Here is a 12930-nt window from a genome sequence, read left to right on the forward strand (position 1 = left end):
TCCTACCTGGCCCCTCTGGTGTTCCGGGCTGCACAGGACGCTATCCGTCCTGTGCAGCCAGTGACAGGACGTCCTCTGTCACATGGCGGCGATCCCCGGCCGCTGATTGGCTGGGGATCGCCGATCTGCCTTACGGCGCTGCTGCGCAGCAGCGCCGTACAATGTAAACAAAGCGGATTATTTCCGCTTGTGTTTACATTTAGCCTGCGAGCCGCCATCGGTGGCCCGCAGGCTATTCACGGAGCCCCCCGCCGTGATTTGACAGGAAGCAGCCGCTCGCGCGAGCGGCTGCTTCCTGATTAATCAGCCTGCAGCTGGCGACGCAATACTGTGTCGCTGGTCCTGCAGCTGCCACTTTGCCAACGCGCGGTATGAGTGCGCGGTCGGCAAGTGGTTAAAATGGGTACATCCATGTAAAAATGACTAAAATATTGTTCAATAATGTAACCTGCAACATTGTCAGTGTTCTTATGTCTAAGTTAATAACTTGACTGTATAAAATGTTTGAAAATGTTTCTTCAATAAAAAATATTGAAACGGGATGTATAGCGTACAGACCCAATTGGCTGGAGGATAGCTACACCACACCCTGAAAGATTATGAGAGTTGTGGGGGGATCAGCAAAGACCCCAACGGCCATTTGTGGTTTACTGCTATTATATATTGAGCAGACTATGGTATATATAGCGCCACCCATACATGGGCAATATGTATTTTTAAATTTTATGTCAATAATAAAGATACCAGTCTTTTTTTACCTGTACCCATAGGGCCAGTCCCAATAGGACAAGCTGTGCATTGTTACTCACAACATGTACATTTTTTTGAGATACAGCACATTTTATAGTTTAGGCACATTTTCTGTCTCAACGAGAAGGGGGCCGGCTCATCTCAGGTTCCAGGAGGTGTGTCATCCCCGCTCTCTCACTCTTTCTTGCTGAGCGAGGGGTATAACCGGGGAGAGCACAGGAGCTCAGGGTCCTTGTTTTATCATCTGTTATTCCAATACCAACCGACGGGCCAGATGGAGCATTTCAAACATTCTTGAAATATAAGCTAGGTCTTATTTTCAGGGGAGGTCTTATATTTGGGGAAAGACGGTATGTATTTGTATTTCTACTATTGAATGTCATGACGGTAGTGTCTTGAATTTCTTATGTATATTTGTCCCCCAATATTTGTTCTGTACTATTGTAACGATCTGCTAGTGTGTGTGGGCACTAGCAGACAGACAATATCAGACTTTCCCTGAAAGGGTAAAGTTTTACAGACAGTAACAGTGAAAGGCAGTACAAACCCTGAATACAGATATAGAGAATGGTCAGACAAATCGAGTCGGCAACAGATCAGATTGGTCAGGTACAAAATCGGCGGGCAATATCTAAGTGAGTAATCAGGCAGAGTTCGGCAACAGATCAGATTGGTCAGGTACAAAATCGGCGGGCAATATCTAAGTGAGTAATCAGGCAGTGGTCGGCAACAGATCAGATTGGCAGAGGTACAAAATCGGCAGGCAAAGAGAAGTCAGAGAAACAGGCAGAAGTCAAACACAGTAATCAATATATAATAAGCTGAGCTAGTATGGAATCCCCGGGGTCCTGCCGGTACAAGCCACACACAGAACTGACTAAGGTCTGAAGCCTTCACTGCGAAGTGTTAGCTACAACAGACAGTGAGCAAGTGTCAGAACAGAGCTTAAATAGCCCGGGTAAGCAGGAGAGCACGCCCCCAAGCCGCTAGGCCAATCAGGAACCGGAGGTGGGGCCATGCGTGTCAGCTAATAGGTGATCAGCTGACACGCTTCCTTAGAGCATAAGAGGAGTGACGCTGCCAGTGCATGCGTCCACCCTCATTGCCAGTCTGAGTATCATGTGGCCGGATCTCCGCATGAACGCTGCTGACACCATCCCTGACAATGCGGGCAGCCGCACCGGAAGTCCCAGATGAGCTGCCAGCGGAGGCAGCAGAAACTGACATGTTAAGCGCAGGATTAATGACAACTATGTACAGCATTTTGGAAGATGTTGACGCTATAATAATAATGTAGGGCAGAAGTAACAGAGCTGTGTGAGGAGGGACGGGCTGCTGTGCGTGAAGAGGAGGGGCTGCTGTGTGAGGAGGAGGGGTTAGGGCTGACGTGGAAGGACACCGTGTGCACAGTGGGACAGATTCATCAACGCATTACCAACATTTTTTTTTCTTCTTAAACAGTTCTAACCAGCAGGGGGACTGTTCTGCAGGATAATAAGAAACTTCTTAACCTTCCTGGCGGTGCATTTCTGTCTGGAATTATGAGTCAAACGGTACATTTTTTTCATAACTCACCAAAATATATCAGAATAAAGGCCTGGTAGACATTCTGCATGTAAATAAAAGACTGGAACACAAATTTGTTGAAATAATTACATTCATCAATAAACTGAAATAATAGCAAAACTGTACAAATAAGGCATCAGTTTATATATACAGTATGTACATGCAGTACAGTATATACACCTCCCGTGTGTGTGGCACACAGGACGACATTACAATCCGGGCAGTAGAATCGGGATTCTTTGCAGACTTTCTTGCCTTTGCTATCAGTCTTGCTGCAGCATACAACACACATCCTGGTTGGTGGAGTTATTTTTGGAGCGGGAGGTACGTACTCCATAAAGTGATGGCCAGTGAGGTGCTCGGGATTGACTACGTAGGATGCACAGCGCCCAACTCTGGCATCTGATAATGAGGTCTGGTACTTTATGCAGATGTATTCACAAACCTTCCAGATAAAGTCCGCATGCGTTCCTGGCCTGTCACTGCACTGTTTGTACAGAATGTACGCATTCCAAAGAGACACTTCCAACAGATGTCGAAATATTGTTTTATATTTTTGTTGTTGCTTGCGGACTGTGGGGTAGAACGCCCGGTCAGCTCTGTCCACCCCACCCATCGTGTTGTAATGGTCCAGGATGACTTGAGGCTAGTCTATGACTTTTCCTCCTCGTGTCCTGGTGGTGACAGCTGATGTGCCATGGACTGTGCTAAGGACACACACGTCTTTCTTGTCCCACCAGCGGAGAGCCAACATTTTTCCCTTCTGCCAAGCCACAATGTCCCCAGTTTTTAGTTTTTCTTTAGCAAAGCTTGTCTGCATTTCTCGACGGTTAGGCCTAACTGTGCTGTAGGCATTCGTCTTGTTCTTGATCAGTATTTCAAAAAAATCAGGGGAACTATAAAAGTTATCTGTGGTCACACAGTAGCTCTTGTTCAGCAAAGGCTCCACCAAAGACAGCACAGATGATGTTACATTTTGTCCTTTTTCAGGTATACAGAATGCAGTTCCATATATATCACATTGCTGACCCGCATAGGATATAGGTGGAAGTAGTTCTGCACCTGCGCAGTACGCCATGGGCAACATGGCCATGATTGACAGCGGCGCTTCACGCAGGCGCAGTAAGGACGACCTCGGGGTTAGCCTCTGCACCGTGCGGGGAGCCCGGGACGGCGGCGGGGAGTGGAGTAGTGTTGTCCGGATCATGAACGATTCGGATCTTTGATCCGAATCTATTTTGTGAGTTGAATCATCCGAATCATCAAAATGAGTGATTCGGATCTCAAAAGGGGCGGGGCCAGGAGTGACACGCCCCCTCTCAGCGGGCAGCGGGGTCCTGGAAGCAGAGCTGGGATGGATCGCTCTGTTGGAGGGGAGCCAGCCTTGCAGGGAGACAGGTAGATGAGAGAGAGGGGACATCAGTGCCACTGCCAGATATGTGTAGAGCACACATACTGGCTGCAATGTGCTGCTCATACAGGCTGTCTGTTCCGTAGTTGTGCACAGTGATCACATTGGAAACTTTTGGCACAGCTCAGTAACTTTGTAGACAGCGTGCTGGGCTAGGACAGGGCAGGCACTGTGATTGCTGTGCAATATGATCCTCCTGCACTGCTCTAAACAGCTGCACTTCACTTCTGGGAATGCTTTCTTTCACTGTGCGACGTTTGCATTCAAAGTATACAGATGAGCATATAGGTGAAATACATGTAAAGCATATGATTGCAGCATGTGGGTATTGTGTGCAAACATTTCTGCTCTCTGCTCGTCCCTCCTCCCTTCTCTGTCCACTCCCTGCCCTCTGTCCATCTTCTCCCCTTCTCTGTGTGTCCTCCCCCCTCCCCTTCTCCTGTCCACAGCAGGGAAAGTCCTGTCCTGCTATTCATTTCACCCCCGAATGCTTCGCTTGTAAAATGATCCGAGATTCGGGTTAAAGATCCGGATCTTTTCAATGATCCAATTCGAACCATCTGGATCATCGAAAAGATCCGAACTTCGCATCTCTAGAGTGAAGCTGTCAGCGTGGGACAGTCGGCTGTAAAGGGCTGGAGAAAGCCCCAGGTGAGTAAAGCTTTTTTTTATTTTGCCTGATAACTCCTTTAAAGAGACTCAGAGGAGTGCCTAAATTTAAAAGAATACACTTACCTGGGGCTTCTTCCAGCTCAGGGTAGGCGGTCGTGGCGTTCTCCCGGCTCATCTCCTTCAGCCTCCGCCGGCCCCCGGTTTTCAGCGTCACCCGGCTCTTCCTGATTAAAGACGCAATGCGTCATCACGGCGGCCGGCGTGACAGGTCTGCGCATGTGCGGGTTTAGGTTTCCTTTCAAGAGAAACCGTAACCAAGAATTGAACTTCACCCCAATCAGTAGCTGATACCCTCTTTCCCATGAGAAGTCTTTTCCTATTCACAAACAGACCATCAGGGGGCGCTGTATGGCTTATATTGTGGTGAAACCCCTCCCACAGTGTGATGTCAGGACCATGGTACTGACATCACACTGTGGGAGCCTTGTTGCATTGTGGGAAATAACAGCGGTTTCCATCTGCTAAAAAAGCAAGCAGCATCTCCTTCCAGTGCCATCGCCTGCCAGCAGTAAAGATGTGGCCATGTGATAAATGTCAGAATGTAAATCAGGGAGAGGAAAGATTTTACAATGTGCAAACACTGACTAAATCATTTATACATCATTGTAAATATGAAGCACTTTGTCTCACTGGAGCTCCTCCTCAGGAAGGAATCTGCACTGTGGTCTGTGAGACATTCTGCGCCTGCGCGGCCATCTGTACGCCAATCATTCCTCTCACACACTCCTGGAGGACACGCCCCTCCATCCGCGCTCTGTGGCTCCGCCCATGTGAGAGCCCTCCATTTATTCCTCTCACACACACTCCAGGTAACCGCCCCCCAGTGATTCCCGCTCCGGAGGCCACGCCCCTCCCTCAGGGCGCTCTGTGGCTCCGCCCGTGAGAGGAGGATCGCCGTGACGCAACACAGGAGTGTGTATGGCTGCCCCGCCCCCGTATCGCGCAGGCGCAGGATCCGGAAGTGTCGCACGCTGATGACGTAGCGGCGCAGGTGGTGTGTGTGTGAGAACGGCGCGGTGAGCGGGGAAGATGGCGGAGTATCTGGCTTCCATCTTCGGCACCGAGAAGGACAAGTAAGAAGCGGGAGGCGGGAAAGCAGCGGGCCGGGGACCCCCCATTGTCTGATCCATCCCACCCCCGGATCCCCCCATTCTATGATTTCCCCCCACCCTGCACCCCATTCTCTGATTCTCCCACCCCCTGGCCCTCAGCAGCACATCCTGCCCCGGATCCCTCCACCCCCCCCCCTACCCTGCCCTCATTCCCATATCCCCCCCCCCCCTTCCCAATACTATGATCCCCCCACTCACCCTGGCCCCTCATCACCAGATCCCCCCCCCCCCCACCAAACTGCTGCTTCATCCCCAGATCCCCCCCCCCACCCTGCCCCATTATCTGACCAATCCCACCCTGCCCAACACCCCCCCTTCCCAATTCTATGATTCCCCCCTCACCCTGCCCCACATTCCCAGACCTCTCCCCCAAAACTGCCCCATATCCCCCCTTCCCAATACTATGATCCCCCACATTCCCAGATCCCCCCCCCCCCACCAAACTGCTCCTTCATCCCCAGATCCCCCCACCCCTGCCCCATTATCTGACCAATCCCACCCTGCCCAACACCCCCCCCCCCCCTTCCCAATTCTATGATTCCCCCCTCACCCTGGCCCCTCATCACCAGATCCCCCCCCCCCACCAAACTGCTCCTTCATCCCCAGATCCCCCCCCCCACCCTGCCCCATTATCTGACCAATCCCACCCTGCCCAACACCCCCCCTTCCCAATTCTATGATTCCCCCCTCACCCTGCCCCACATTCCCAGACCTCTCCCCCAAAACTGCCCCATATCCCCCCTTCCCAATACTATGATCCCCCACATTCCCAGATCCCCCCCCCCCCACCAAACTGCTCCTTCATCCCCAGATCCCCCCACCCCTGCCCCATTATCTGACCAATCCCACCCTGCCCAACACCCCCCCCCCCCTTCCCAATTCTATGATTCCCCCCTCACCCTGGCCCCTCATCACCAGATCCCCCCCCCCCACCAAACTGCTCCTTCATCCCCAGATCCCCCCCCCCACCCTGCCCCATTATCTGACCAATCCCACCCTGCCCAACACCCCCCCTTCCCAATTCTATGATTCCCCCCTCACCCTGCCCCACAGTCCCAGACCTCTCCCCCAAAACTGCCCCATATCCCCCCTTCCCAATACTATGATCCCCCACATTCCCAGATCCCCCCCCCCCCCACCAAACTGCTCCTTCATCCCCAGATCCCCCCACCCCTGCCCCATTATCTGACCAATCCCACCCTGCCCAACACCCCCCCCCCCCTTCCCAATTCTATGATTCCCCCCTCACCCTGGCCCCTCATCACCAGATCCCCTCCCCCATCATGATCAATCCTTCCCTGCCCCTCATCACCAGACTTAAAGAGACTCTGTAACAACAAAAACCTCCCCTGGGGGGTACTCACCTTGGGTGGGGGAAGCCTCCAGATCCTAATGAGGCTTCCCACGCCGTCCTCTGTCCCACGGGGGTCTCGCTGCAGCCCTCCGAACAGCCGGCGACAGAGCCGACTGTAGCTTCAATATTTACCTTTGCTGTCTCCAGCGGGGGCGCTGTGGCGGCTTTCGGCACGGAAATAGACGAAAATACCCGATCTCGGTCGGGTCCGCTCTACTGCGCAGGTGCCGGAAACTTGCGCCTGCGCAGTAGAGCAGACCCAACGACGATCGGGTATTTCCGCCTACTTCGGAGCCGACAGCCGTCAGAGCGCCTGCGCAGGAGCCAGGAAGGTAAATATTGACGTCATCTTTCTCGGAGGGCTGCAGCGAGACCCCTGAGGGACGGAGGACGGCGTGGGAAGCCTCATTAGGATCCGGAGGCTTCCCCCACCCGAGGTGAGTACCTCCCAGGGGCCGTTTTGTCGTTACAGTTCCTCTTTAAAGGGAACATAAACTGAGAAGTGTATGGATTTTTCCTTTTTAAATAATACCCGTTGCCTGACTCTCCTGCTGATCCTGTGTCTCTAATACTTTCAGCCACTGCCCCTGAACAAGCATGCAGATCAGGTGCTCTGACTGGAGTCAGACTGGATTAGCTGCATGCTTGTTTCAGGGTGTGATTCAGCCACTATTGCAGCCAAAGAGATCAGCAGGATGCCAAGCAACTGGTATTGTTTAACAGGAAACATCCACATCCCTCTCAGTTTAGGTTCCCTTTAAATTCCTTCCCCCTCTGCATCACTTTGCACCCCAATTAACCAGACGCTACGGCTACACGTACTTCCTCATCAGGAAACTTTGCAACTTTTGTAACACTTCATTCTTCCCACAGGGTCAACTGCTCCTTTTACTTTAAGATTGGAGCATGTCGTCATGGTGACCGCTGTTCCAGATTGCACAACAAACCCACTTTCAGCCAGGTACGTCTTATTGCTTTGTAAACTGTACATATTGGAAGGCTGTGGGTGTAGTAGCTGTGGGTGCTAGAAGGCTGTGGGTGTAGTAGCTGTGGGTGCTGGAAGGCTGGGGGTGTAGTAGCTGTGGGTGCTGAAAGGCTGGGGGTGTAGTAGCTGTGGGTGCAAGAAGGCTGGGGGTGCTGGAAGGCTGGGGGTGCTGGAAGGCTGGGGGTGCTGGAAGGCTGCGGGTGCTGGAAGGCTGCGGGTGCTGGAAGGCTGCGGGTGCTGGAAGGCTGCGGGTGCTGGAAGGCTGCGGGTGTAGTAGCTGGGGGTGCTGGAAGGCTGGGGGTGTAGTAGCTGTGGGTGCTGGAAGGCTGAGGGTGTAGTAGCTGTGGATTCTCAAAGGCTGGGCGTGTAGTAGCTGTGGGTGCTGGGAGGCTGGGGGTGTAGTAGCTGTGGGTGCTGGAAGGCTGGGGGTGTAGTAGCTGTGGGTGCTGGAAGGCTGGGGGTGTAGTAGCTGTGGGTGCTGGAAGGCTGGGGGTGTAGTAGCTGGGGGTGCTGGAAGGCTGGGCGTATAGTAGCTGTGGGTGCTGGAAGGCTGGGGGTATAGTAGCTGTGGGTGCTGGAAGGCTGTGGGTGCAGTAGCTGTGTGTGCTGGAAGGCTGGGGGTGCAGTAGCTGTGGGTGCTGGAAGGCTGGGGGTGCAGTAGCTGTGGATTCTCGAAGGCTGGGTTTGTAGTAGCTGTGGGTGCTGGAAGGCTGGGGGTGTAGTAGCTGTGGGTGCTGGAAGGCTGGGGGTGTAGTAGCTGTGGGTGCTGGAAGGCTGGGGGTGTAGTAGCTGTGGGTGCTGGAAGGCTGTGGGTGCTGGAAGGCTGGGGGTGTAGTAGCTGGGGGTGCTGGAAGGCTGGGGGTGTAGTAGCTGTGGGTGCTGGAAGGCTGAGGGTGTAGTAGCTGTGGATTCTCGAAGGCTGGGCGTGTAGTAGCTGTGGGTGCTGGGAGGCTGGGGGTGCAGTAGCTGTGGATGCTGGAAGGTTGGGGGGTGCAGTAGCTGTGGGTGCTGGAAGGCTGGGGGGTGCAGTAGCTGTGGGTGCTGGAAGGCTGGGGGTGCAGTAGCTGTGGGTGCTGGAAGGCTGGGGGTGCTGGAAGACTGGGGGTGTAGTAGCTGTGGGTGCTGGAAGGCTGGGGGTGTAGTAGCTGTGGGTGCTGGAAGGCTGGGGGTGTAGTAGCTGTGGGTGCTGGAAGGCTGGGGGTATAGTAGCTGTGGGTGCTGGAAGGCTGGGGGTATAGTAGCTGTGGGTGCTGGAAGGCTGGGGGTATAGTAGCTGTGGGTGCTGGAAGGCTGTGGGTGCTGGAAGGCTGGGGGTGCAGTAGCTGTGGGTGCTGGAAGGCTGGGGGTGCAGTAGCTGTGGATTCTCGAAGGCTGGGGGTGTAGTAGCTGTGGGTGCTGGAAGGCTGGGGGTGTAGTAGCTGTGGGTGCTGGAAGGCTGGGGGTGTAGTAGCTGTGGGTGCTGGAAGGCTGGGGGTGTAGTAGCTGTGGGTGCTGGAAGGCTGGGGGTGTAGTAGCTGTGGGTGCTGGAAGGCTGGGGGTGTAGTAGCTGTGGGTGCTGGAAGGCTGGGGGTGTAGTAGCTGTGGGTGCTGGAAGGCTGGGGGGGTGTAGTATCTGTGGGTGCTGGAAGGCTGGGGGGGTGTAGTATCTGTGGGTGCTGGATGGCTGGGGGGGTGTAGTATCTGTGGGTGTTGGATGGCTGGGGGGGTGTAGTATCTGTGGGTGTTGGATGGCTGGGGGTGCAGTATCTGTGGGTGTTGGATGGCTGGGGGTGCAGTATCTGTGGGTGTTGGATGGCTGGGGGTGTAGTATCTGTGGGTGTTGGAAGCAGGGCTGTGGAGTCGGAGTCGGGCAATTTTGGGTGCCTGGAGTCGGAGTCGGGAAAAAATGCTCCGACTCCTAATGAATTTGTAACTGTAATTAAAATAGAAAATATGATAAAATGTTATATTTCTCAGATAATAGTCATTAAAAATACCGTAATGTGTATATATACAGTAATAGCTGTGCTTAGTCCACAAAAATGAAATAAACCAATCAAAATCAGTTACTTGTGCTGCTTCAATAAAGCAGTCCCCGTATTTTTAAGGTCAGATATACATATCTGATAGTGACTGTATATATGATGTGTACACAGGAATCTCTTATATATACTAAATAACATCTATGCTGTAAGAATAAAGCCTGATGTGTAGCTGTGTCACTAATAGAGATGGTCAATGAGATGGAAATAATTCTGCATTGATGCTGATTTATGCAAATGTATGCACTCCCTTTGCTGATGAAATCAAATAATTTGATATGTTGTTAAAATTTGGTTTGGTGACTACAAATTAAAGGGTAACTGAGACGGATGAAAAGTAAAGTTTTATACATACCTGGGGCTTCTTCCAGCCCCCTTCAGGCTAATCAGTCCCTCGCTGTCCTCCACCACCCGGATCTTCTGCTATGAGTCCAGGTAATTCAGCCAGTCAGCACAGTCCGGCCGCATGCTGCTCCCACAGCCAGGAACATTCTGCACCTGCGCAATAGTGCTGCACAGGTGTAGTATGCTCCTGGCGGCGGAGTGTGTGCATGCGCACTACGCCCGACTGGCTCAAGTACCTGGACTCATAGCAGAAGATCCAGGTGGTGGAGGAGTACAACGAGGGACTGATTATCCTGAAGGCGGCTGGAGGAAGCCCCAGGTATGTATAAAACTTTAATTTCATCTGTCTCAGGTTTACTTTGTTACACAGTAGTACTATACTCTACATATGCACTCTCCACAGAGCTGTTGTCTCTTTACAATCTCCTCATTCCCCTGCAGAGTACCTGCACATCACTCTTACTTGTACCCACACTTACATTGCCTAGGGCCTGATAGATGTTCTTTGTTCCGGTTTATACCTTTTACAAGTACTCTTACCAAGGACTAGTTTTAGTCTAAAGGGAATAAATATAGTAGTCTCTATATCCTTCTCACTTCAGTTGTCTTGTAAAATTCCTAAGCGTTGGCAGTTAAGAGACGAAGTTCACGTTACATACTTTTAATCAACAAAATTGTAATATGCAAATTAGAGGAGTCGGAGTCGAGGAGTCGGTGGAATCCTAAACTGAGGAGTTGGAGTCAGTGGATTTTTGGACCGACTCCACAGCCCTGGTTGGAAGGCTGGGGCTGCAGTATCTGTTGGTACTGGAAGGCTGGGGGTGCAGTAGCTGTGGGTGCTGGAAGGCTGTGGGTACTGGAAGGCTGGGGTGTAGGATTTGGGTGTGCTGGAAGGTCAGGTGGCCTAGTAGCTGAGAGCTGGGGGTGGAGAGTAGCAGGGGGTGGAGAGTAGCAGGGGGTGGAGAGTAGCAGGGGGTGGAGAGTAGCAGGGGGTGGAGAGTAGCAGGGGGTGGAGAGTAGCAGGGGGTGGAGAGTAGCAGGGGGTGGAGAGTAGCAGGGGGTGGAGGAAAGTTTGCATGATTTTTAACTTTTGGTTTTCTCCTCTGTTTCAGACGATTGCTCTACTTAATATTTACCGCAATCCACAGAACTCCTCCCAGTCAGCTGATGGGTTGCGCTGTAAGTATCCACATTGTCCACATCTTCTCTTCCTCTGTGTTTACAGCACCTCATCTATCCGCCCCCCCCAACTCCCAATCTGTGACACACACACGCACCACACACGCACCACACACGCACCACACACGCACCACACACGCACCACACACGCACCACACACGCACCACACACGCACCACACACGCACCACACACGCACCACACACGCACCACACACGCACCACACACGCACCACACACGCACCACACACGCACCACACACGCACCACACACGCACCACACACGCACCACACACGCACCACACACGCACCACACACGCACCACACACGCACCACACACGCACCACACACGCACCACACACGCACCACACACGCACCACACACGCACCACACACGCACCACACACTGTATACACACACACACACACACACACACACACACACACACACACACACACACACACACACACACACACACACACACACACACACACACACACACACACACACACACACACACACACACACACACACACTGTATATACACACACACACACACACACACACTGTATACACACACACACACACACACACACACTGTATACACACACACACACACACACACACACACACACACACACACACACACACACTGTATATACACACACACACACACACACACACTGTATATACACACACACACACACACTGTATACACACACACACACACACACACACACACACACACACACACACACACACACACACACACACACACACACACACACACACACACACACTGTATACACACACACACACACACACACTGTATACACACACACACACACACACACACACACACTGTATACACACACACACACACACACACACACACACACACACACACACACACACACACACACACACACACACACACACACACACACTGTATACACACACACACACACACACTGTATACACACACACACACACACACACACTGTATACACACACACACACACACACTGTATACACACACACACTGTATACACACACACTGTATACACACACACACACACACACACACACACACACACACACACACACTGTATACACACACACACACACACACTGTATACACACACACACACACACACACACACACACACACACACCACACACACACCACACACACACCACACACACACACACACACACACACACTGTATACACACACACACACACACACACACACTGTATACACACACACACACTGTATACACACACACACACACTGTATACACACACACACACACTGTATACACACACACACACACACACTGTATACACACACACACACACACACACACACACACACACACACACACACACACACACACACACACACACACACACACACACACACACTGTATACACACACACACACACACACACTGTATACACACACACACACACACACACACACTGTATACACACACACACACACACACACACACACACACTGTATACACACACACAC

The 12930-nt window shown here is 52.2% G+C and overlaps 1 protein-coding gene across 1 annotated transcript in view; it reads left to right on the plus strand.

The window, feature by feature from the left end:
- The first annotated feature begins 5344 nt into the window (after positions 1-5344).
- The window catches only part of U2AF1 (U2 small nuclear RNA auxiliary factor 1), a 43142-nt gene continuing 35556 nt past the window's right edge, over positions 5345-12930 (plus strand). The window contains exons 1-3 of the mRNA XM_068266328.1: positions 5345-5472; positions 7739-7826; positions 11329-11395. Of these exons, the coding sequence (XP_068122429.1) occupies positions 5429-5472; positions 7739-7826; positions 11329-11395 (199 nt within the window). The 5' untranslated portion in view covers positions 5345-5428. The remainder of the gene's footprint in view (positions 5473-7738; positions 7827-11328; positions 11396-12930) is intronic.

This window comes from Hyperolius riggenbachi, chromosome 2 (genome assembly GCF_040937935.1).
Source record: "Hyperolius riggenbachi isolate aHypRig1 chromosome 2, aHypRig1.pri, whole genome shotgun sequence".
In the NCBI taxonomy this organism is placed as follows: Eukaryota; Metazoa; Chordata; class Amphibia; order Anura; family Hyperoliidae; genus Hyperolius; species Hyperolius riggenbachi.